The sequence below is a fragment of the Epinephelus lanceolatus genome, chromosome 20 (genome assembly GCF_041903045.1).
Source record: "Epinephelus lanceolatus isolate andai-2023 chromosome 20, ASM4190304v1, whole genome shotgun sequence".
NCBI classification, from domain to species: Eukaryota; Metazoa; Chordata; class Actinopteri; order Perciformes; family Serranidae; genus Epinephelus; species Epinephelus lanceolatus.
In genome coordinates, this window is record NC_135753.1 from 20,282,515 (window position 1) to 20,303,971 (window position 21,457).

General features: G+C 41.0%; 1 protein-coding gene across 1 annotated transcript in view; it reads right to left on the bottom strand.

Annotated features, from left to right (window-relative positions):
- Window positions 1-21,457, bottom strand: part of oxsr1b (oxidative stress responsive kinase 1b) — a 48,759-nt gene continuing 27,302 nt past the window's right edge. Inside the window, exons 5-18 of the mRNA XM_033638827.2 lie at window positions 14,112-14,167; window positions 13,785-13,894; window positions 13,333-13,434; window positions 11,193-11,326; window positions 10,826-10,874; window positions 8,834-8,899; window positions 8,402-8,524; window positions 4,337-4,372; window positions 2,727-2,909; window positions 2,524-2,579; window positions 2,260-2,312; window positions 1,800-1,868; window positions 500-564; window positions 1-223 (exon numbers count right to left, since the gene is read on the bottom strand). Coding sequence (XP_033494718.1) covers window positions 149-223; window positions 500-564; window positions 1,800-1,868; window positions 2,260-2,312; window positions 2,524-2,579; window positions 2,727-2,909; window positions 4,337-4,372; window positions 8,402-8,524; window positions 8,834-8,899; window positions 10,826-10,874; window positions 11,193-11,326; window positions 13,333-13,434; window positions 13,785-13,894; window positions 14,112-14,167 — 1,177 coding nt within the window. The 3' untranslated portion in view covers window positions 1-148. The remainder of the gene's footprint in view (window positions 224-499; window positions 565-1,799; window positions 1,869-2,259; window positions 2,313-2,523; window positions 2,580-2,726; window positions 2,910-4,336; window positions 4,373-8,401; window positions 8,525-8,833; window positions 8,900-10,825; window positions 10,875-11,192; window positions 11,327-13,332; window positions 13,435-13,784; window positions 13,895-14,111; window positions 14,168-21,457) is intronic.

Here is a 21,457-nt window from a genome sequence, read left to right on the forward strand (position 1 = left end):
TAATCCTATGGGTGACAAAACGGTACTGTTTTCTTTGGCAGTAGTGGTTTCTTTACAGCCATCGAAAGAAAAAATGCATTTAACTATTTTTTTTTTTTTAAATTTTCACATTTTTTAGGCAAGTCACGGTCCCAGGTAGTACAACAGTTTAACTAATGCTGAGCTGAGCAAAGCCCATCAATTTGACGTCATCTGGTATTTCAGATCCCTCGATTCCAGAGGCCTGTGAAAATAAGAGGGAGGAAGAAAAAGTAGTGAGCAGAAAAGACAGTGCAGAAGGAGAAGAAGACTCCAGATGCCAAGTTTGTTTCAAAATATTACAAAAATGAGCCTTGCAAAGACACAGATATGCAGATTTAGTGATGAACACTGAACATAAACTCTATAAGGCACCTTTAATCTTATACAGCAATGCTTGCTGGAAATACCTGTGCTATATTTTTCTTTTAAACATACTCAGTGAACTACTATGGTTTACAGATGAAGGTGTCGCACTCACCAGTTTGAAAGTGACATTTTTATTGGCTTGAGGCTCATCAACTATTTTCTGCAAATTTGCAGCAACTGGAAAAAAAAGACGTTTTAGCCCAAAGAAAAGAAAAAACAGGTAATGTGTTGTGTGTGTTCACAGAGAGAGGACAATATGAGACAATGTGAGACTGAGAAAATGTTTGTGTGTGCTGCACTGCAAATGACCCAGAGAGAGAGGAGAAGGAATACTTCACCCCCCAAAAGACCACTTTTCAATTACACACCCAATGTTACATTGAATTTGTGAAGATTTTTTTTCTCACATGCCTCTGGTGAACGTAGAATCCCAAAACACGGTTCAGTCAGGACCACTTTAGTCAAAGAAAACTTTATTTCCATATGGGGTATAATATTTGGTGGTATGGCTCTGTCCTGGGGCCTCTCTGCTTTTCCATGGGCCGATGCAGAAAGCCTGTTCCATGCACCAACGTGAAAAGCCTAAGGTGGAGAGAGCACACCTCTCTGCCCTTCCACGTGCAAACGAGGAAAGCCCGAGACAGAGAGACCAAACCTCCCTGCCCTTCCATGCGCCTACAAGGAAGCTTGCAAAGGATGCAGCAACAGTAGGCAGGATAAAGCAGTTTAAATAGGGGCTCTGAATGAGATTCACCAGTTGGTTGCATAGAAAGAAATCATGTGATCTATCAGCTGACTCCCTTCCATCAATCAGCTGCTCCATCACAACTCCTCCATTGACAAACAAAAAAAAAAAAGGAGAAAAAAAAGAAAAAAAAGAAAAAGAAAGTAATTTTACTTGCTGCTGGTCTACCAATGTCTTGATCGGACGTTTGTTTGTATTATTGTGTGACTTTGGTGAATCAGAACTAACTCACCATGGTTAAGCACTAACACGAACAAACTACCAATCAAGGCAGCAGTAGACCAGCGGCTCCCATGTTCAGCAAGTAAAAGGATTGTTTTTTGTCAGTGGAGCCTGGCTTTGAAGACAGCACACTTTCTGTTCAGTATTGTTTGGGAAGTACTGAGCACTCGACTGGATAAAAGAGACTTGGACTTCCCTGCACGACTTGTGTGAGAGTTTGTAAACAGATGTTTTGATATAGTTTTGCCGTTGTTACACGCAGCCCTTCATGACTTCATTTCACTAAGATTTTTATCTTTGTTTTGGATTTTTTATTCACCATAAAGGCATGCGAGAAAAACGTTTTCTTTACAAATGCAATGTAACACAGGATGAGTGTTCCTTTACCCCTCCGATAATTATTCTGAAATATAACATTGTGTGTCGGGGCAGCTTAATTGCTTACCTATTACTAAGTCCCTCCCGTCCACCAGACCTGCTGACACTAACTCCTGGGACACACCATCAGCTGTGTCTGGAAAGTCAGAGCATAAGAAACAGGTTTTTGACAGGTGGACAAAATATCTGTATTTAAAACAGCAACAACAACAAAAACAAATCTTAACAGTGTCAAAATGGCTGGTTTCTCTTACGGTTTTAAAAATACATCGAGAACTGCACTCCTTAAAACACAAACAGCTGCGTTTTAGCACCTTGTTCTCAGTGCTGATAAATATAGAAATTAGCTGCTTTTGGTTTTCCAGATTAGGCCTCTGTATTTATTTTGGCTACTGTGATGGAAAGCTGACACAGAAAAATAACTTCAACAAAACATGAGGAATTTATATTATCATTTTCTCTTACTAATTACCCAAAATGTGGCATTTGTAGCCAGTAACATTAACCTTGGCATTTTTTAAACTTACCTCTCCCTGGCATGAATTCAAAGCGGATGTCATTTAGCTCCTTCTTTGAATTTCTGAAGAGATTAAAGAAAGAGAGACCTGATCAGGAGTTAAGTTCATCATTTTAGCTTAATAAAACTTAAAAGACTTATTCCATTCAACTGAAAGTGCAATATATACTGTATATGAAAACAAAGACATCAAGTATGCAGACATGATGGAACTCTGACTAACCATTCACCCGCTGGTTTACTGATTTGTCTGTTGCAAAAGAAAAAAACATACCTTAACCTTAATACCAAACTAATGGGAGCCTTGACATTCCCTGAGGTGGCTTGCACCTGTCAGAAAACAGACATTTGATTAGAATGAAAGCTTTAAATATAACTCACATTTCTACAGGAGTATGACAGAAGTTAGAGGTTAACAGATGATAGACACATTTCAACAGAGTATATTGGAAGAAAAAGAAACTAGGTCAAACTAACCTGTGTGGGAGCAGCAGCAGCAGCAGCGGGTACACCTGGTGTGGGAGATGTAGCCTGGGCAGTGGGTTGAGTGTTGACTGGTGTGGGCTGCAGTGGAATCTGACCTGCAGCCTGAGGTAGTTCTGCCTGACCCGCGGCCATCGGCTGGAGTTGACTACTTAAAGGCTCAGGAGTCTGGAAAACCTGAAGGAGGAATACCATCAAATGGTCACGACTATGACATGTGGCTTGTGATTTATTCGAGCTGATGCTGTATTTAAGTGAATGCACGCAAAAACAGTGAAATGTTGAGACACTCTGGTGTAAATGATTTCCCTTTCTCACCAAAATTAGCTTATGTATGCTGTTTTTTTTTAAACTCAGGTAAAGTGGCTAAAAATAGGCTTTAGACTCTTTTCCATTGCCAGTAGCCCAGAGCTGTGAACACGGTACTGCAGCAGACAAGCATGCCTTTCTGTGTGTGCATTTTTTTTTATGTGTCATGTTCGATGTCACGTACAGGCCGGAAAATAGGATAGTAAACAGTAGAAAACACTGCAGCATATTTTCTGCCGTCTCTCCATCATGTTGGCCTGTAGTCGTAGTGTTCAAACCCCCACAGACAGGACAGGCTGGTTGTACATTTGCATGCACAAAGTATTTCCATCTTACCCTTATTCTGAGAAAGACAATATTCCTAATAAGCTCTTTACTTGGCTAATGAACATTATTAATCCACTGATATTCCCATTTACATGCAGCCGTGCCCTAACATTGTTTATCACATCAAAATATGGAACAGTGCAGCCTGGAATTGCTTGAGCCATTTTGCTTCTTCATGTCAAAATACAGTTTTTTCAAAGTTTTCCAACGGTGGAAGACTTGTCTGACCGCTCCCTCATTCATTCTTTCAACCATCTTCCTAAAAGGTCTATAAAAGGCTATAGAGACAGGACGACATGCAAGGGACCGCAGGCTGGAGTCGAACCCAAAGCCGCTGAGGCAAGAGCATTGCCTTTGTACGTAGGATGCCAGCTCTACCCACTGAGCCAATGGATTCCCTGTGTGTTGCAATATTTAAACCAGTTGATATCCAAGTCTTTCATGTTTATCTTAGCCTTGCAAATTACTGGCTAATTAGTGCGTGTACAAGGCACCCCCGTGATAATGCACAGAGCTGAGCATAAACAGGCAAGAGGCCATGTGATGCAAACTGAAGTAAAAAACAAAACTGAGATGCATATTTTGAGTGCACTGTATACATGTCCAAAGAATGCTCCTAAATCCCCAAATTACTGGCATATCCCAAATGTCTTAATTCAGAATTCCCAACCTAAATATGGTCTTTACATGACCCATATCAAGTTTCATACATTTGGAATAACAGTAAAATATTAGTGTGCATTGAGATGTAGTCAATGCACTTATTCATTACACACTGTAGCATGATGACTAAATGATCTTAACTCGAGGTCCACTCTTTAAAGAAGGTCAGACTTTGTAGATTAAAACCTGCATTGTGACATTTCATGAATCCCATAAAACAGACATTTTAGATAGTTTGCCAAGGTCTGACAGTGTATAAAAAAACACACCACTTCTACTCTGAAGAAAGAAAGTTTAAATCTCACCTCAGAGTTCTGTGATCCCTCCTTCACTCTTGGTGACTGTTAAAAACAGATGAAAGAAGTTAACACTCAGAGAAGGATCTCACTGTGATGGCTTTAAACAAAGCAAAAACAGCATGCATGACTGTGAGGAACACACAGAAGCAAGAGGGTTAAATGGATTAAAACGGGTCACTTGTTTACTTTCCTCATTTATTGGTCCACTTGGTTTATCATTATCTCCTTTAAGGTGAATGCAGTGATGTCATTAGAGTGGGAAGAGCTGATAATACTTCAATTACACGTCACTATCAGGTGCTGATATGGTTGGGAGATATGTCTGTATATAGTGAGAGGACAGAAATATGTCAACCAGTAGAGATGTAACTACACAGTTACTGGCAGGGTAGCAATCATTGTTATGTATCACTGGGTGTTAGGTATAATATTGCAAATCAATAACAAGGTCTGATTTATGAGAATATGGATTTTTGAATCAATCTGATGAAGTACTTCCTGTCGATAATTTTTTTTTTTTGGTTTATTTCCAGAGAATTTACTCCATCTCTGTATAATCATGACAAAAAATTCACATTAATGGAATATTTTTATCATATAGCCCACCTTAAGGTGAGGGTAATTGAATTGTAAACGAGTGACAATACATTCTATCATTGCAGATTTGTTTGTAGCTTTAGATTTGAAAAGCAGAGAAGCGGCATAAGTAAACACAAAATCAGGAGAACATCACACAGTTATGGTAATTCTCTTTATCTGCAAAACAAAAGAAGTGTTTAAACCAACTCCAAGGAGCATAGAGTTGGACAGAAGCCCCACATGCCCAGACAAGCTGACATGACTGAGGGGATATGATGTGGCGTCTGGCCGCAGTCAAAATCACATCAGCACAGGAATCTGCTGTATAACTAAATAAACAAATAAATAAATAAATAAAAAATAAAAATACAGAGCCTGGGGAAGGGGTAATATTCTGGGAAAAAACTCAGAATTTCTGAGATTAATGTGATAAAGTTAATGAAAAAATAATCAAAATTTTGGGCAAAAACTCAAATATGCTATTATAATGTCATAAAACTGCGAACATTCTCTGAGATTTAAAGCAGCTGTGCGGAACTTTTTACCATTTATAAAACTGTCCCTAGTTCGTATCACCCCCCCTTGAAGATCCGCATATTTATTTGAACCCAACAGCGACAAAAAAGCCTTTCTCTATATGGCTATTTAGCGTAGCCTCGGTCGGGTCGGACACAGCGGAAGTCAGCAAACCAGAATACAGCACCCGGAGGCGGAATTAAGTCTGCACGCCCACAGCAGCCCGCAGCCATTAAAGCACAGAAGAAGAAGGAGCCGTGTTTACAAGTAGGATTTAATAAACAGGCTAACTGACGTGTAGTAGGGAGTGGTGAATGATTTCGGACACATTGCACACTCTTGTACAGTAGGTGGTGGTATGCACCTGGAAGTTGTTTGCGATCCGCCAATAAATTGAAAGAAGAAGAAGAGCTGTGTTTACAGAGAGTGTTTTTCAAGTAAGTGGTACGCAACGGGCATTGCTGAACACATAACAGTTTTACCAGATGTATCTATAAGGACTTGGTTGTACTTTCGATGTCATGGAAGATAAAGAAGGAGCACCATCTAAAAGAAAAAGAACAGAAGAAGGCTCAACGGGACAGTGATAGGGCTCGATCCCAAACGCGTGTAAACCTTGGTCGGGCATTCACCAAGTGGAGAGAGCTGAGAGATTTGAAAGGTTCTAAAACTGATCCCGAGTTGGCCCTTTTCCTAATCGAGAGGTATGTCATTTTTGTTTTTATTTAGAGAATATACCGCAACTTGTTATACGTTGTTTGTTTCACTTCAATATATGATGACATGGAAGTTATAAGCCAGCTAAATGTAACGTTAGCTGATGTGAACTTTTGTCTAGTAACGTTACAACAAACGCCACAAAATTATCTGTGACTGTGACCATGAACACAAATATACAGCAGGCAGTTGTCCTCAGTTTTTAAGAAATTCAGAGCTACACCAGAACATTTATGATTTTCCTCTCGCTCTACAAAACAAATGCATGCGGTAATTGCCGGTTACAGTCGAGATTTTACGAATGAAGCCGAATGCTGGCGGCAGTTGGAATTTTACGACACCAGGCTGTGGGTGTCGTACCGCTTTGACCAAAGGGGGCGCTATAATCGACAAAAATGTAAAGTTCCGCACAGCTGCTTTAAGTCACATATTTATACAATTTTTTTATTGTTTTTTTTAAATTGTGGGGGGTTTTTTTGCAGTCAAGGAACCACATCTCTTTACTTTGCAAGGTTGGATCAACTTCATTACACCGCAGACGTCACCGGTAAACAGGAAATACCAGACATTCAACATCCTAAAATATTTAGCTTGTGAATGACCGTTGTTTGAACATCCAAGCAGGGTGTCCTGTTATGGTTCTGAAGTGCGGGGTGTTACCTGGCAATCAGCTGGACCGCCTTCCTGTGGACTCCCTAGCAACATTGAGATGTGATGTCAACACAAACTGGCCTATTCAGCGATCCTACACAGTACATATTCAGCAGCTTTATACATAATAAAACTGAAAATAATGAATCAACAAAGTCTAAAAATAATAAACCAAGGTTGAATCACACGGGACACAAACCCTGATCTCATGGGTGAAATTCCTGTGCCTGACCCATTCATCCACCCATGTCCACGCTGCATGGACTTTGTCTCTTTCTATTACGTCACCTTGCTTTTTAGCAAAAAGCCTTAAGGGCATTTTTCTCGTAAATGTACCACTTTAATCTAACAGAATATCCATGTTTTTTTTTTCTTGGAAATTTACGACTTAAATCCCGGAAATTCTGAGTTGTGTCTCTGAAAATTACACCCCTCCCCCGACCTTATATTTATTGATTTATTTACTAATAATGGCCCTAATCCCCTGTCATCGATGAGTAACTTACTGAGGAAATTTTGAGAAATCATTCAGTAGAGCTGGTGTGAGCATTAGAAGTTCAGTTTGCCAACAAGTAGCCAGTAAAACAGCATCAAAGCAGCAGAGATGTGGTAAAATTTAAATCCCCTGTTTGTCATTAGTGCTCTTATTGAAAATCACTTACAGGATTGATAAGTAATTTGCCTTGTATTGATTAAAGGTGATTTGGTCAGTATAGATAAAAAGTGATTATGAAAGAGAAATGGTAATACGGATGGCTTCCAGGAAAGGTAACTCTCACTTCTTTGGTTAAATAATGCTCCTTACAAACAAGGTCTCTGACAATTTTCTATTTTCCAAATTTTCAGGAAGAAATTGTGGAAATGCTTCTGCATGTAATGTCCACTATGGTGACATAGTAACAAAGGTGTTGTGAACTTTCTCTTCTCAACATACCAATTGCATAACATAGCTTGATAATTACTAGTTGTCTTCCAGTGGGTAAATGTAAACTTACATAATGCTAAGTCAAACACAGTCACTACTATCTGGAGGGTATGAGTTTAGCTGTCTGTTGATTTACTCTGGTAAAATCAAGAATCATTCCCAAAAAGACAAAGGTCAAGATGTGACCTGTTAATCTGGTTAATCAAACCTGTAAAAATAAACTTTAATATCAGAGCACGTGTACAGTATCCACATACTTCTCCTAATGCATGTCTACAGTCCTCACTGTAACAACAAAAGGTTATTCTCCACCTTCCTGTCTCCCTACAAAGTCTTTCCTGCCCTAATAGCTGTCACGTGCTCCCTAGCTACCATGTTCAGAGAGAGTCCTTCCTTGTTAGGGGAATGCCATCTGTATTATGGTGGCAAGTGAACAACCCTGGACGCAGGCAGCTCGAGTGGGTAGGAGAAGCGCACTTGTCGCCTGGTGGCACTAACAGGCTTCACCTGCTGCTCCTTGGCCGTCAGACAGAACATACACACATACGGGAGACTCAGTGGGGAGACAATGGACAGACATGCTACTGCACAGACATGAGAATGACAAGTGAAACATTGTGCAGACATTAAAAGACAAAGACATGGAGTGTATAACAGAAGTGTTGATGCCTGCGTCATCTCACCCTCAAGGCAGCAACAGCTGCTTTGCCCTCTTCACTTTCCTCATCCAGCTCATCGTCACTCCATTCCCATTCGCCGTCCTCCGTTTTATGCAGCCGACCGCTTGAGCCTGGCACTCGACGTACCTGACAACACATATGTACACAACTGGGTAGGGCTGTGTACTGGCAAGAATCTGGCAACATGATATGGATTACAATACAGAGGTTATGATTCAACATATTGTTTTGCAGTCAGAACAATGAGATCTGTCCTTGCATTTATCACAGTCCCTGTAACAGCTGACATCATAGCACTACGTTTTGAGCAATGTGAACAAATTTTCACTGTAGCAGTAAAAAAAAGAAACAGAGAATGAGAATCAATGCAGTGTCACAAAACACAACATCATGATACTCAAGCACAAAGTGCAAATTTAACCTTTGACGTCTTACCCTTTTCGATCTCTCTCCTATTGTGGGCGCCCTCTGAAGCAACCTCTCATGTAAATACTCATGAGTCTGTCAAAAGAGGAAAGAATAACACGGCTGTTACTCTAAATCCTCTATATGTGTTTATTCTGTTATCCGATTAAGTTTTGTGTTAATCAGAAAATGAGCTGCAACCCATAATGTGCTTTACTAAGACTTATAGCTACACTGGATTCCTGTCAAATGTGGAATTATGATAATGTACAGCAAGTGGGTCATTATTGCAAGAAGAACTATGACAGCGATTAGATTAGATTAGATTAGATTCAGATAACAGAAAATACAAAAATTAAAGATCGTAGAACACTATAATCGACCAATCAGAATCAAATATTCAACAAAGCCATGTAATAATTACATTTTAATCCTTAAACAACTCTGCTCTACCATATTCTGCATCAGTGAGTCACTGACCCCGTACAGGTCCACTAGACCTCTCAGGTCATCACAGGTTTGCTCCGGTCAAAGTGCAATACTTGTGGTGACCAAGCATTTGCTGTCCTGGATGATCTGTTCAGTAAATTTTTAACCCTCTGGTGCAGTCGAATCGCATGACCGATTTAAGATGACGTAGCAGCAAGACTCCCTTTCAACTTATGTTGAAAGTGCGAACTTCAAACTATATACCAATTTTAAATTGTGTTGATAGGCCAAGTAAAACCAGACTTATGATAAATCATTTCCGCCATGCTTGTTCCTGAATACTGTCATAACATTTGGTTATGACAATATAGGAACAAGCGGTAGAAATGGTCAATTCTAAGGAAAGTGCTCACAAGCAGAAAGTGCTTGCAAGCAACAACAAAAAAAACCACGACATCCCTTTTGCTATTGGTGGTGTTTTTGTGTGATTTTAGGGTCCAATGTGTTAACACAGTATGTCAAAATAAAAAAATAACTGTAAAATCACACAAGTGAGGTTGTGCTGAAAAAAATGACAACAAAAGGGCAAGGTAAATAGTTTTTAAGGGGAAATTTAAAGGTTAAATCAAAGGTAGTAAAAAACAGCCAATTATACCCTTGACCCCAGAGGGTTAAATCTCATCTCAAGATTTTTTTACTCTACAAGACATGTTATTAATGCTGCTTATTTTTGATTTAGATATTCCTCCCAATGTTTGGTATTGTTATTTTAATGTTTTGTTATCCTTCTTTGGTAAAATGCTACAAAAATTAAGTTTTCATTGACTTTTTTCCTCAAATTGTGGATATTTCATTTGGGGTTACAATTTCAAACAAATTGTCGATAATCAAACTCTTGTTTCTGACAGATTTCACCAACAGAACGGCAAATCAATAATCATATGCTTGATATCCATTTAATTCCCTTCTGCTCATTTGTACCAGAGGTCTATCTGTTCTTAAACCATCAGCCTGCCCTCTGCTGTACAAACAGCATACTGCACTTCTTGCTGCTGACCAGTGTCATGTGCTGCAAACCAACTGGTTGTATTTGGGCGGTGTGACATGCTGAGCCAGCACTCTAGTTGTTCCAGTTGCTAGGGTACTGGGCAACCGGAGGCTGGAGTTAGACTGCTTATCCCTGCTTTTGTTTGAAACGGCTCTGTATGTTCAATAATGAGAAGAATGCTGCAACGGCCTCAGCTTGGGTCAGTCACACTGACAAGTTGAGCCAAGAGAGAAGTGGCCTTGCTCACACAAACGCCTCAGGGAGAGAGGCTTTATTGGTTTGTTTGCAGCTCTTGATGCCTCTTTCTCCTGCATGAAACCCTCCTTTAATTGTTTCTTAACTTCTGGTGCTAAAAAACAACCTTTAGTCATTAAGATCAGCTTAATATTAAACAGAGACCATACTGAGGCCACTCAGATCCAATCAGATCTGCAGACTTGGACCTTTACTCATCAACCAGCTCAACTGGTGCCTCAAACAGGGATGATGCTGACTCATTGTGTAGCTAATTGAGTCTCAGGCCCACAGGGAGCGCAAACACCTACCTTTGCTTTCTGAAAGAATTTATGCTTCAACAACTCTGAGGATGTCGGCCTGAAAAACAGCACAATAAATGAGTTCTATTCATTTGAGCTTTTATACTCCCAATAATAGAGACAACAGAAACCAGGGAAGCACAGTGAAACAAAGAGCTGTGGTCAGGACAATACAAGCAATATGCTGCTTTGTTTAACATGTGCCAAGTAGTGCAAATCAGTTGAAATTGATTGTTCATGACCTCACGTCACATGCTTGTTTTGTAATTAGCACTTAATTTCCATATGAAGCCTTCGATTAAACATACGTACTGAAAGCCAATGTTAAGCATTAAGTGTTATATGAGACTCTATGTAAAGGCATTACAGTCAGCACCTTTTCTCTGGGTCCTTCTGTAGACACATGGAGATCATCTTCCTGAAGGATTTGCCGTATTTCTTCACCATCTCCTTGTCTGCGATGCCGGTCTCCAAGGTGGGGGGGTCATTCTGCAGCGTCAGCATCAAGACCTGAACACACCAGAAACACACTTACTCAAATGTCACAATGGCATAAAACTTTGGTATCTCATCGGCTGCATCCACAGAAGGCATCCAAAGAGGGACTGACTTTGCATTTGTTGTAAAATGTTCAGTCAGCAACTTTTATAAAAAAAACTTTGTCATATTACCTGAAAATGTCACTATATCCTGACAGTAGTATATGAGACCTGAAAAAATCTGGCTCCTCAGCCTCCTCCTAGAGCTCCTTATGGCATTTGCAAGAATCCATGTCACCGAAATGACAACAACCAATCAGAGCCATGAGGAGTCTCTAAAGCCCCCTTTCCGCTTCACAAGAAACTCACAAGAAACTCTCTAACACCCGCTAACATCTGACTTTTGTATGTAATGGAAAAGGTTACATCGTCATTCATACTCGGGTCAAATGACCGTGCAACAGTCACGGGTATTTATCGGCTCTGGCACCAATTGGAATTGATGGAATATGACACATGGGGTCGTGTCGTGGAGTTTGCATGTTCTCCCCATGTCAGCGTGGTTTTTCTCCGGGATACTTCAGCTTCCTCTCACAGTGCAAAGACATGCAGGTTGGGGATAGGTCAATTGGTGACTCTAAATTGTCCGTAGGTGTGAATGGTTGTCTGTCTCTATGTATCAGCCCTGTGATATTCTGGTGACCTGTCCAGGGTGTACCCTGCCTCTTGCCCAATGTCAGCTGGGATAGGCTCCAGCACACCCGCGACCCTCAAGAGGATAAGCGGTTACGAAAATGGATGGATGACACCCAGGTGGTCATACTAATTTTAGCTCCTTTACCAGCAAGATACCGTCTGTCTCAGTCCAACCAGCTCACAAAAATTGTTCCAAATTAGCCTACTGATGTCATCAGTAGGTGTCATAGTCTACAGCAGTGTTTCTCAACTGGTCCAGCCACGGGTCCAGATTAGTCCTCAGTCATTAGTTCAAGGTCCACACAGTTGAACATAATCAGCGTCATACTTGCATTTGGCCATGTCGACAAGTTAGTTTGCTGTCCATTAGTCACTCACTCTACTGCAGAAAATGGCCCTTCAAAATAAAAGTTCTGTGCTGGATATTCACTGTACTTAAAGATAAAGCGTGTTGTTTTTACAAACTTGACACATTTGCGAGTCACTTGCCGTCCATTCAGAATAGACAACCCACCAGTTGGGAACCACTGGTCTACAGGTTGGAACGAGAGGATGGAGAGGGCAATAATGGAGAGGACAAGAAACTGTTAGGGAAAAAAAGTGTGCAGTGGTCTCATTAATAGTTGGTCCATGCTTGTTTCCAGGATAAAAACAAACATCTGTAATAACACAATAAAAGCTTGTAGGTAACAAAGGCAATCTGCCATGTTTCTACTACAGTTTACTGCAGTTGTGTGTATTTTAACGCCCTCCGTTGACAACACATGCTCGATTACAATGGTTCCTCTCAAAACTGGTGGAAACATGGGCTGGTTAGCTGGATGGCACCAAGGTTCCAAGAGTCCTGAATGGAACCGGTTCAAGAAGTACAGCTAATCTGATGGAAAGGGGGTGTGAGTAAAGCTCAGTATCTTCAGTACACAGCTTCAGTAGGACCTTTGTAAACACAATGACTGTGAAACAATTACCAGCGATGGAAAAAGCTGCCCATCCCTCCTTTGCCAACCACACATACATACAGTACATACAGTAGACGAAAGAAGAGTCTTCCTTGTTACTTGTTGCACAACATGTGCTTGAGCAGTGATTGACACTGCGTTAGACACTCCTCCAAGCTCTGATTGGAAGTTGTCATTCAGGTGCAGCACATTCTTGCACATGCCATCAGGAGCACTAAGAGGATCCAGAGGAACCAGATTTTTTTCACAGATTTTCTGTCTCATGTACTACTGTCAGGATATTATTTCAGTTGCAGCAAATAGGACACAAAGTTCTATTATGAAAAATCAACTACTGAACCTTTGACTCCACATTTCTAGGTAAGCTCCACAGTGTTCTCACCTTCATTGGCGGGTATTTGTGATAAGGTGCGGCCCCCGTGGCAAGCTCAATGGCTGTGATCCCAAAACTCCAAATATCTGCTTTGAAATCGTAACCCCTCACCTGTGGAAGCAGAATCGTATCACACATCAAAAACATCAGCTGTGTTCATGGAATAATTTGGTTCACTCTTGGAGCAGACAGCAAAGAGTTAAAAATGGGCTAAGATTCGTCATTCGTAACCTTCAAGTTCAGGTATCAGAGTCTTATTGTATGGTCGCTTTCTCATATCAAAGATGATGAGGTATGGCTTCAAGTTTTCAATGTCTACAACAGAGTCAGTAAGAAATAAAAATGTCTGCTATGTTACCTTCACTGCCAAGCAACACTGAATGTCTATTTTTGCCTGCCAAAACAAAGTTGCGTCTGATTGTTTTTTGTTGTCATGGTTATGTCTTGGCTCCATAACTAACCTGCTCCATGACCTCTGGGGCCATCCAGCATGGTGTTCCCACAAACGTCTTGCGCACTTTATTTCGAGTGATGTCACCACCTGTGGATAGAAAGGCACTGACGCCAAAGTCTAGAAGGAAAGGAAGGAACGAGAGGAGAATAAGTTAGATAAACACGCTCAAAGGACCCAAAGCACTAAGTCAATAAAGGTATTGCCAAGTAAGTTAATGTCCCTCCGCAGACAAGGCTTCTTGTGTATAAATATACTGAAACAACTACTTCTTCACACCTAATCTGGGTCACTAGTGACAGGTGCTGAAAGGTGGTGCTGCCTCGAGGGTACATACCTGCAATTTGCACTGAACCATCATCCCCAAGGAGAATGTTTCCAGCCTTAAGATCTCTGTGAAAGACAACACATGAATTTATACATTGAATAAACGCCTCTTTCAAGTGCTCCAGTAGTTCAAACAATGAACATGAACAATTGAGACATTTAAAGTCAGAGTAATGACACAGAGTTATTCATTTTTACTTTAGCTCTACTCCCATCTTATGCAAACTTTGGATCTACTCTTTGATATGTTCTGATAACTTGTCAAAAAAAGAGATATTATCCATCTTGGTACAATAAAAAGGCTTTACAGCTTTCATCTCTCTATCACTGTTTTTTGTACATTTTATTGGCACCACACACAGTCCATAGTTAATTTGTTCATCTCTTTTCAGCCTCCCCTGGTGGTGATAAGACGATTCAGCAGGGACAGCTGTCTGACTGCCTGCCTGCCTGCCTCCGTGCGCACTCGCACACAATTGCACAGACTGCCACACAGAATGAATACTGCCACCTCACCAGCCAGACAGAGTTGTCATGGCAACAGACTCTCAGAGATAAAGTCGAAGGGTCAAGTGAAAGGCGAGGAAATAAAAAGTAAGGATGGCGGCGGTGTCACGGAGGACAGCAGTCAGCTCTTTCAGCTGTCCAAGCTTTAAGGAAGTGAATGTACATTTTAAGAGAGTATAATGGGAGAAAGACCTCGACAGGACTACGAACAAAAAGCGGCACAACCTCAGAACACCGTCAGCCATTACACCACCTTCAACAATTTCTAACAGATATCATTTGCACAAATTACCCTGAGACGGATCTTTAAACTGCACTGACAGGCAGACAAATGATTCAAAAGAGATGCAGTCTCGACAGCGGCGCAGTTCACCGTGCTACCAGATGGGGGCACTGGAGTAAAGAGCTTGCAGCTTCAGCTGACAGATAAATGCTGTTGGATAGTTCCAGCAAACAAATTGGTCTCAATGAAGGTAAAAATAGACTGGTCTTTGGAGTACTGGTTTGGAGATGAGACATGACTCAGCTTCCAAGAAACAAAGGCTCACTTTACCACTTTATAGCATATAATTGAATCCATACAGACTATACACTCATGCCAAATACCATGTACATGGGAGGCAAAAGCTGCAGAGATAATTGTAGTGGTTGGATGAGTCTTGTAATCCCTCATAGAATTACTTGCTTACAACTTGAATGCATGCCGAAACTTACCCTTGATTACTGTAAAAGCTTTTACCTGGCTTCCTGAACGCATCCTGAGGGTTTGCAGCAAAAAAGAAGTTGAGGAGGTGGAGTCTGCAGTTTGGCTTAAGCACCCCTTCTTCTGTAGCTACAAGACGTATAGTCTTTACAAGCAACCCACTCAAGACACACAAAGTGCTGAAGGGACTCAAGAGTTTGCAGGTCGCAGTTCAGATCTTCGTTCAAATGCTGCTGAATACTGGAGTGTGGAGGCCTCTTTGCCGAGAGTGCTCAAGTAAAATACGACAGATCTCGTAGCGACAGGGGCAGGGAGTGGCAGACAGTGAGCCACAGAGGGAGGAATACAGCATATGTGACATATTAGGACCACTGGCTGAAAGCAAAACATGGGGATTCCCACTGGAGGACAAAACAACTGCTGGGATGATACAACTACCCAGAGACAGACTGGGATACTGCACAGGACAAGGTGTTAGTGGACTCTATCAGTGCCTTCTCTAAAAGTGTTTTCAGTAATCAGCTCAGGCAGAAAGAGCTATCTGTGTACAACATGCAGCAAAACTTTGATGTGCATTTCTGTCTAGACGAGTTCAATTGCGTAACTGTCACACAGGGGATGATGCAGAGGAAGGGAAAAGGTGGATGAAAAACGGACATGACAGCCTTTGCTGGCAGCTTTGAAAGACCACCGTAAGCAATGTCTGCTGCTGTACAGACGTCCCTGCTGCCCGCCTCTCTGGCTTGTCCCAATGTCACTTTACTGCCCTGTCGAACAGCTAGGTGACATCAGGTCACAGTATCTTTCAGTTTCTTGCATTCGCTGCTTTTGCTTAAAAGAGCATGCTCATTCTCCACCTTGGGTGTTTGCACGTACAACAAGGATGATTGACATGTTGTAATTTGAGATGTTGCTTTTTAAGGATTCGAGGGGAGGTGCAGAGGGAGGTTGACCACCTGAGGCTGAAAGGCAAGTTTGGGAGTATCCTAAAATACTTTTCCTGGTTTACACATCCCCCGTCCCCTCTCTCAGTGGGTCCAGTCATGTCTTCTGGCGCTTGTGATTCAGGGTTTAGCCTGTGCTAATAATGTCCTGTATTTTAATGAGGTATTGTGGGTTCAGTCCAGGCCAATTAACCACTCTGGCCATGTCACAAGACCTGCTGACTTACCATCTCACTTCCCACATTTGTCCAAGAAAAATACTGGGCTGCATTCTGCTTCTACATCGGGAAACATGCCAGGAAGTTATAAAAAATCCAGCCCAATGGACGATTTACTCTGACTCAGTTTAGAGATTTTAAACATATCGAACAAGATTAAGAGTCTACTGTCATTAGGGTTAGATACTGTTTAAATAATTATGATACCAGTACCAATGCCAGTACTTTTAAAGTGATAACAGTACTTCATTTGAAATAATCCTTCCACATCTTATGCATTTATTTTTTCAGACACCACAGGTTTTCATTTTAGTGGTATCACAGAACGTTGAACTGCTAACTCCATCAAATACGCCACGCTTGACTTCACCACTCTACAGACTGCATGGGTTGCAGCTGCTTCAGTAGTGGGTCAATCACAAGTCATTAAATTGAACACTTGTAGTGATTGGCTGCTACCAAAACCATACAGATAGTCTTTGTTTTACTAGATCCAGGTACAAAGAGGATTAAATGCAGGTAGCGTTTGATGGGATAAGTTTCCATTCTACTTGGCACTGGGTTATTTCAGTCAATACCATAAAGGTATAAGGTACCTACCAGTCATGCTATCAGCTCAATATACAGTTTTCACTATTTTAGTTTAGCATGCTAGCTTTACAGGTATTTGGTCTAAAACAAAATTAATGGCATTTCAGTAAAAGTCCAAGAGTTGTTAGTAGGGGTAACAGACAACTGTAACAGATTGTGTTATATGGGCATTTAATATTTTCTCTTATCGACTGCAGACCCCTAGACTGCAACAAATCGAAATTCTATCGTGGTAGACTTTGTAGTACTGGCAAATATCATATTATTTACCAAAGAATATATATAATATTGTATCGGGATGAGACTGGTGAATTTACACCCCTAGTTGTTAGATGTTTCAGATAAAACCACAACTGGGAACCTCCTGGTGGCGCTAGATGACAATCAGGGGATCACCAGAGTCAATAGGATCTTCTAGAAACCATGAAGATACTGAGATACTTCATCTGATAAGTGAAAACTTTGACTCGCTGATGGCATTAGATAAAGTGTCACGGGACCACTGAAGTCATTAAGATTAATTCTCAAACCACCGTGGATATCTGTACCAAATTACACAGCATGACCAAAGTGGAGGACTGACCGCCAATGTGGCGCATAATCAAGATCAAGACTTGAAAGGATCGAGTCATAAAAATAAATTTATTGATGTTGTTACATAAATGAATCAGTGAGTGACTTTTGGGGCTCAAAGAGCTTTTGTTCCACATACTACGTCAATGAATTTTATGTGAATAAGGAGCTTAAAGCTTTTAATCAGAAGCTGCCATAGGGTCTTCAGATATGTCTCTTTGTGATGTAATCAGCTTGTTCAGATTCACAAAATAAAACTAATCTCTGAGAAGCAATCTCTTAGTATTACTTTACGGTGGATTTTGGATTTAAGATGCTCCACTCTGATTCAAGACCACGAAGCTGCATCATTCACACAGAGTGATCAAGACGATCTGATTGAGTCCCTCCTGCACTCATTCAAGAACCATGAAGGCTTTGGTTCACTGCAGCAGATTGAAATGCTCCGAGAAAAAGGCTGCAGAGTGCAGACAGTCATTAACATTCACAGGAGAGGAAGAGGAGGAGGAGGAGGGAGGAGGTGGTGACACAATGCACCATGCAAGTTCAAAGAAATACTGTAGCGGAGAGGGGAAAAAAGCCAACCTGCAGTTTAACTCCCAACTCCTACTAGTGATCCAGCCACATCTCACAATAGTAGGTGTGATTAAGCCAGAAGAATGGCCATTTTATGCTTATTTCTATACGTTAAATCACATTTAAGGCTATCAAACATGTTTCCAGAAACAAAAATATTATTGAAAAATGAACAAGATATGTGTGGTCTCTCTGTATTTATGACCTGCTGAAATGATAGCCAGGCAGTAGCCAGGTGGAAACAGCCACGGTATGAAACTGTCAAGAAGATTGATCATTCTCATCTGGCAGCTCCTGCACCTTGCAGCTCCGCCGGGTCACCTCCTGTGACATCACATCCTGGTGCCAGGCTCACAGTGCCCCTAACAGGGCTGTAAAAGAGGGTTTATGAGACACCCCGTGGGTCTCCCACGAGGACAAATACCTTGTCTCTTTTAGCTGTGCCTTTTTTTTTTGACCACAGAACTATCTACCTTTGGATTCTTCATTTTGATTGCTTTCCCCAGACTGCTGATTTTCAATCTCATCTGTTTTTCCAAATCAATTTTTATTTCTTATTTTGTCAATTTTCCTTTAATCCAAAGCAAGAAGCTCTCCCAGACGCTCCCAGGGGCAGCATAACTACAGCCATTACCCGATCATTACTAAACCACATACCGAGTAATTTGCTGGGCAGAGCCCTCCCATGTACCCTCAGTAGAGATGTGAGGTTTCAGAGATGTGTAAGGCAAAGAGCTCCCCACAATAGGGCTTCCCGAAAATTAACATGCTGATTTTCTGAGATTCAACTGACACAGTCCACACTATCTTTCTTCTACCTGCTGCTCAAGTTAGAGGACAAGTGTCACCTTTGAATCACTGACTTTCCGAGCTGATGTGAATGTGGAGGTGGAGCAGTTCGCTGTCTTGTGGTAAATGTCTCCAGTTGAGGCTACAGCCCAGGCCGCAAGACTCTAATTGCTTTTCTGCCGTCCTGGGCTGGATGGAACATATCATGTGACACTTTCCCTCTTTCTGCCTCCTCATCAAGCCTCGCCCCCTTGACTCTCTCCATCACCCCTGCCCCTGAGGCTCCGACTCATATGATCTAGCTTACACAGGAGGAACGCGCACAGCCATATGTGCACGTTTACGTCAGCAGACACCGATCAACTAACCGTGGCCTCTCCAGTCATGCATGCAATCAGCAGGTGGGGGGGGGGGTTACCTCAAGATATCTTTTTCACAAGTCACACCTTAGAGTATGGGGTGGACAGAAGTGATAAATGATCTATTAATGATTCCTTAATGTCTCCTTGGACAGGGCAGAGAGCTGAAGGCAAGTTTTACTCAGGAAAAACATTTCCGGCTCTCCGGCACTGACCGATAACCCTGACACATTATGCTTAGAGTGGATACTTAGATGCCGCAGCAGAGGTATACCGCAGTGCATTTTCCTTCTAATTAACACAGTAATTTAAACTGTGTAATTCCATACATCTGCCTAAAGTTTCTATAGGACACAGCAGCTTTCTAATTCAGTCGTAATGAGTTGATACTTCGTCTACACATCCCTATTCCAAGTCCACGGTCAAAATTTTCAATCAAGCCTCTCTCTCTGTTTCTCATTGGCATGCTACACTGAAAGCTCCTGAGCACTTAACCAAGCCAAAAAGTTATGCATTATTTACACATGTAGCCTGTCCCGGGCTATATGTGTGCCACTGGGAGAAAAGAGGAGACGTGGAGGAGCGTGAGTAATGAATATTAAATACAAAAGGGGCGGTGCGATGACTTCTACAGCCAGTGTGTCGACTGGGTTCATCGTATCAGCTCAAAGTGCCGGGACTTAGCCAGGTCTTGAACTGGCTTAGAAGAGAGCTTTCGGGATCACATTTCCTGTGGCACGCAAATCTGCCATTCACACATTCCACTAATGCATATTCATACCTTAACTCTTAGAGATTATCAGGCCAGGCGTGGTAGTCTACTTAAAGATTTCTTGCAGCAACTTAAAGTTTTTGCAGTTTCATTAATACACTGAGGGCCTGTCTTGTTTGTACAGCTTTAGAATTAATGGTGTATACAGGAAATTAGTTTGATTTTTCATTCATAACCATACTTTAGTGGTTAGCTATAAACAAGTCATTACTGTTTCTTCTTCTGGAGCACTTGTCGCAGCCCCTTTGGAAAAGTATATGGCCTCATCTTAATACAGATCCCCTGACCTTTTAGTGTGAAAGTGGCTGTCTAAAATGTAATTTCCTTGGTACAGTCGTATGTCTAGAAGAATACCAATCACTTTTGTGTATTAAACTTTGCATTAAACCATGAACTATGGCCATGAATTTATTTGCCGTTTTGACTAAGACAGGAAATATCTCACTGAAAAATGGAAAGAGTGTGAAGGCAACAGATACCACATAATGAGAAGCGGCACATAATGATATGATTAGTCACCGTAATATATAAAAACAGACACTTATGCTAATAAGTACATTAATTAACCCAGAGATTTGGCATTTGCAAAGTCTATATTTAAAGATGTCTGCATATGAGGAATGTTTTAATAAACGCGAAGACATAATATGAAATGTGTATCTTAACAACACTTTGTCTAAAAAAAAATCTAAAAAAAGATATAATAATATAAAAAGTCTCATTAAAATACAACTTTGATCTGGGGCTGGGCGATAAATGATCACTACATAACTGTTCTTGCTAGACATATGACAAATGTTTGATATAATTAAAATAAAATCCAACAGAAGAGGGGCACTAATGCACCTTAAACGCTAGTTGCCACCTGCTATTTAACAGAAGAATAAGTAATAGAGGAAGAAGAGACTAGCCACCAAGCTAATGCGTACAGTAACGTTAGAGCGCCAGAACAACATTCAACACGCTCATAAAGTTACTTTAGTATGATTGTTCAGACCATGGAACACAGCAGTAGGCTACCCAATGACTGTATCTGCCACACAAAAATGATTTGACATTTATTGTGATAAGTATCAATACTGACTGATGAAAAAAAAAAAGACATAATAACATTTTGGCCATATAGCTCAGCCCTTCATTTCTGACTGGTTTAAACAATTAACACTGACTGAATTCTAACCGGGAGAATTTTCAACTGGTTGCAATCTGCAAATCTCACCACTAGGTGCCACTAAATCCCCCTAAATCTTACACACTGAAACTTTAAATTTCTATAATACGCTGTATCTGGATTAGTTTGCTCACAAAAAAGTGCCAACACAGA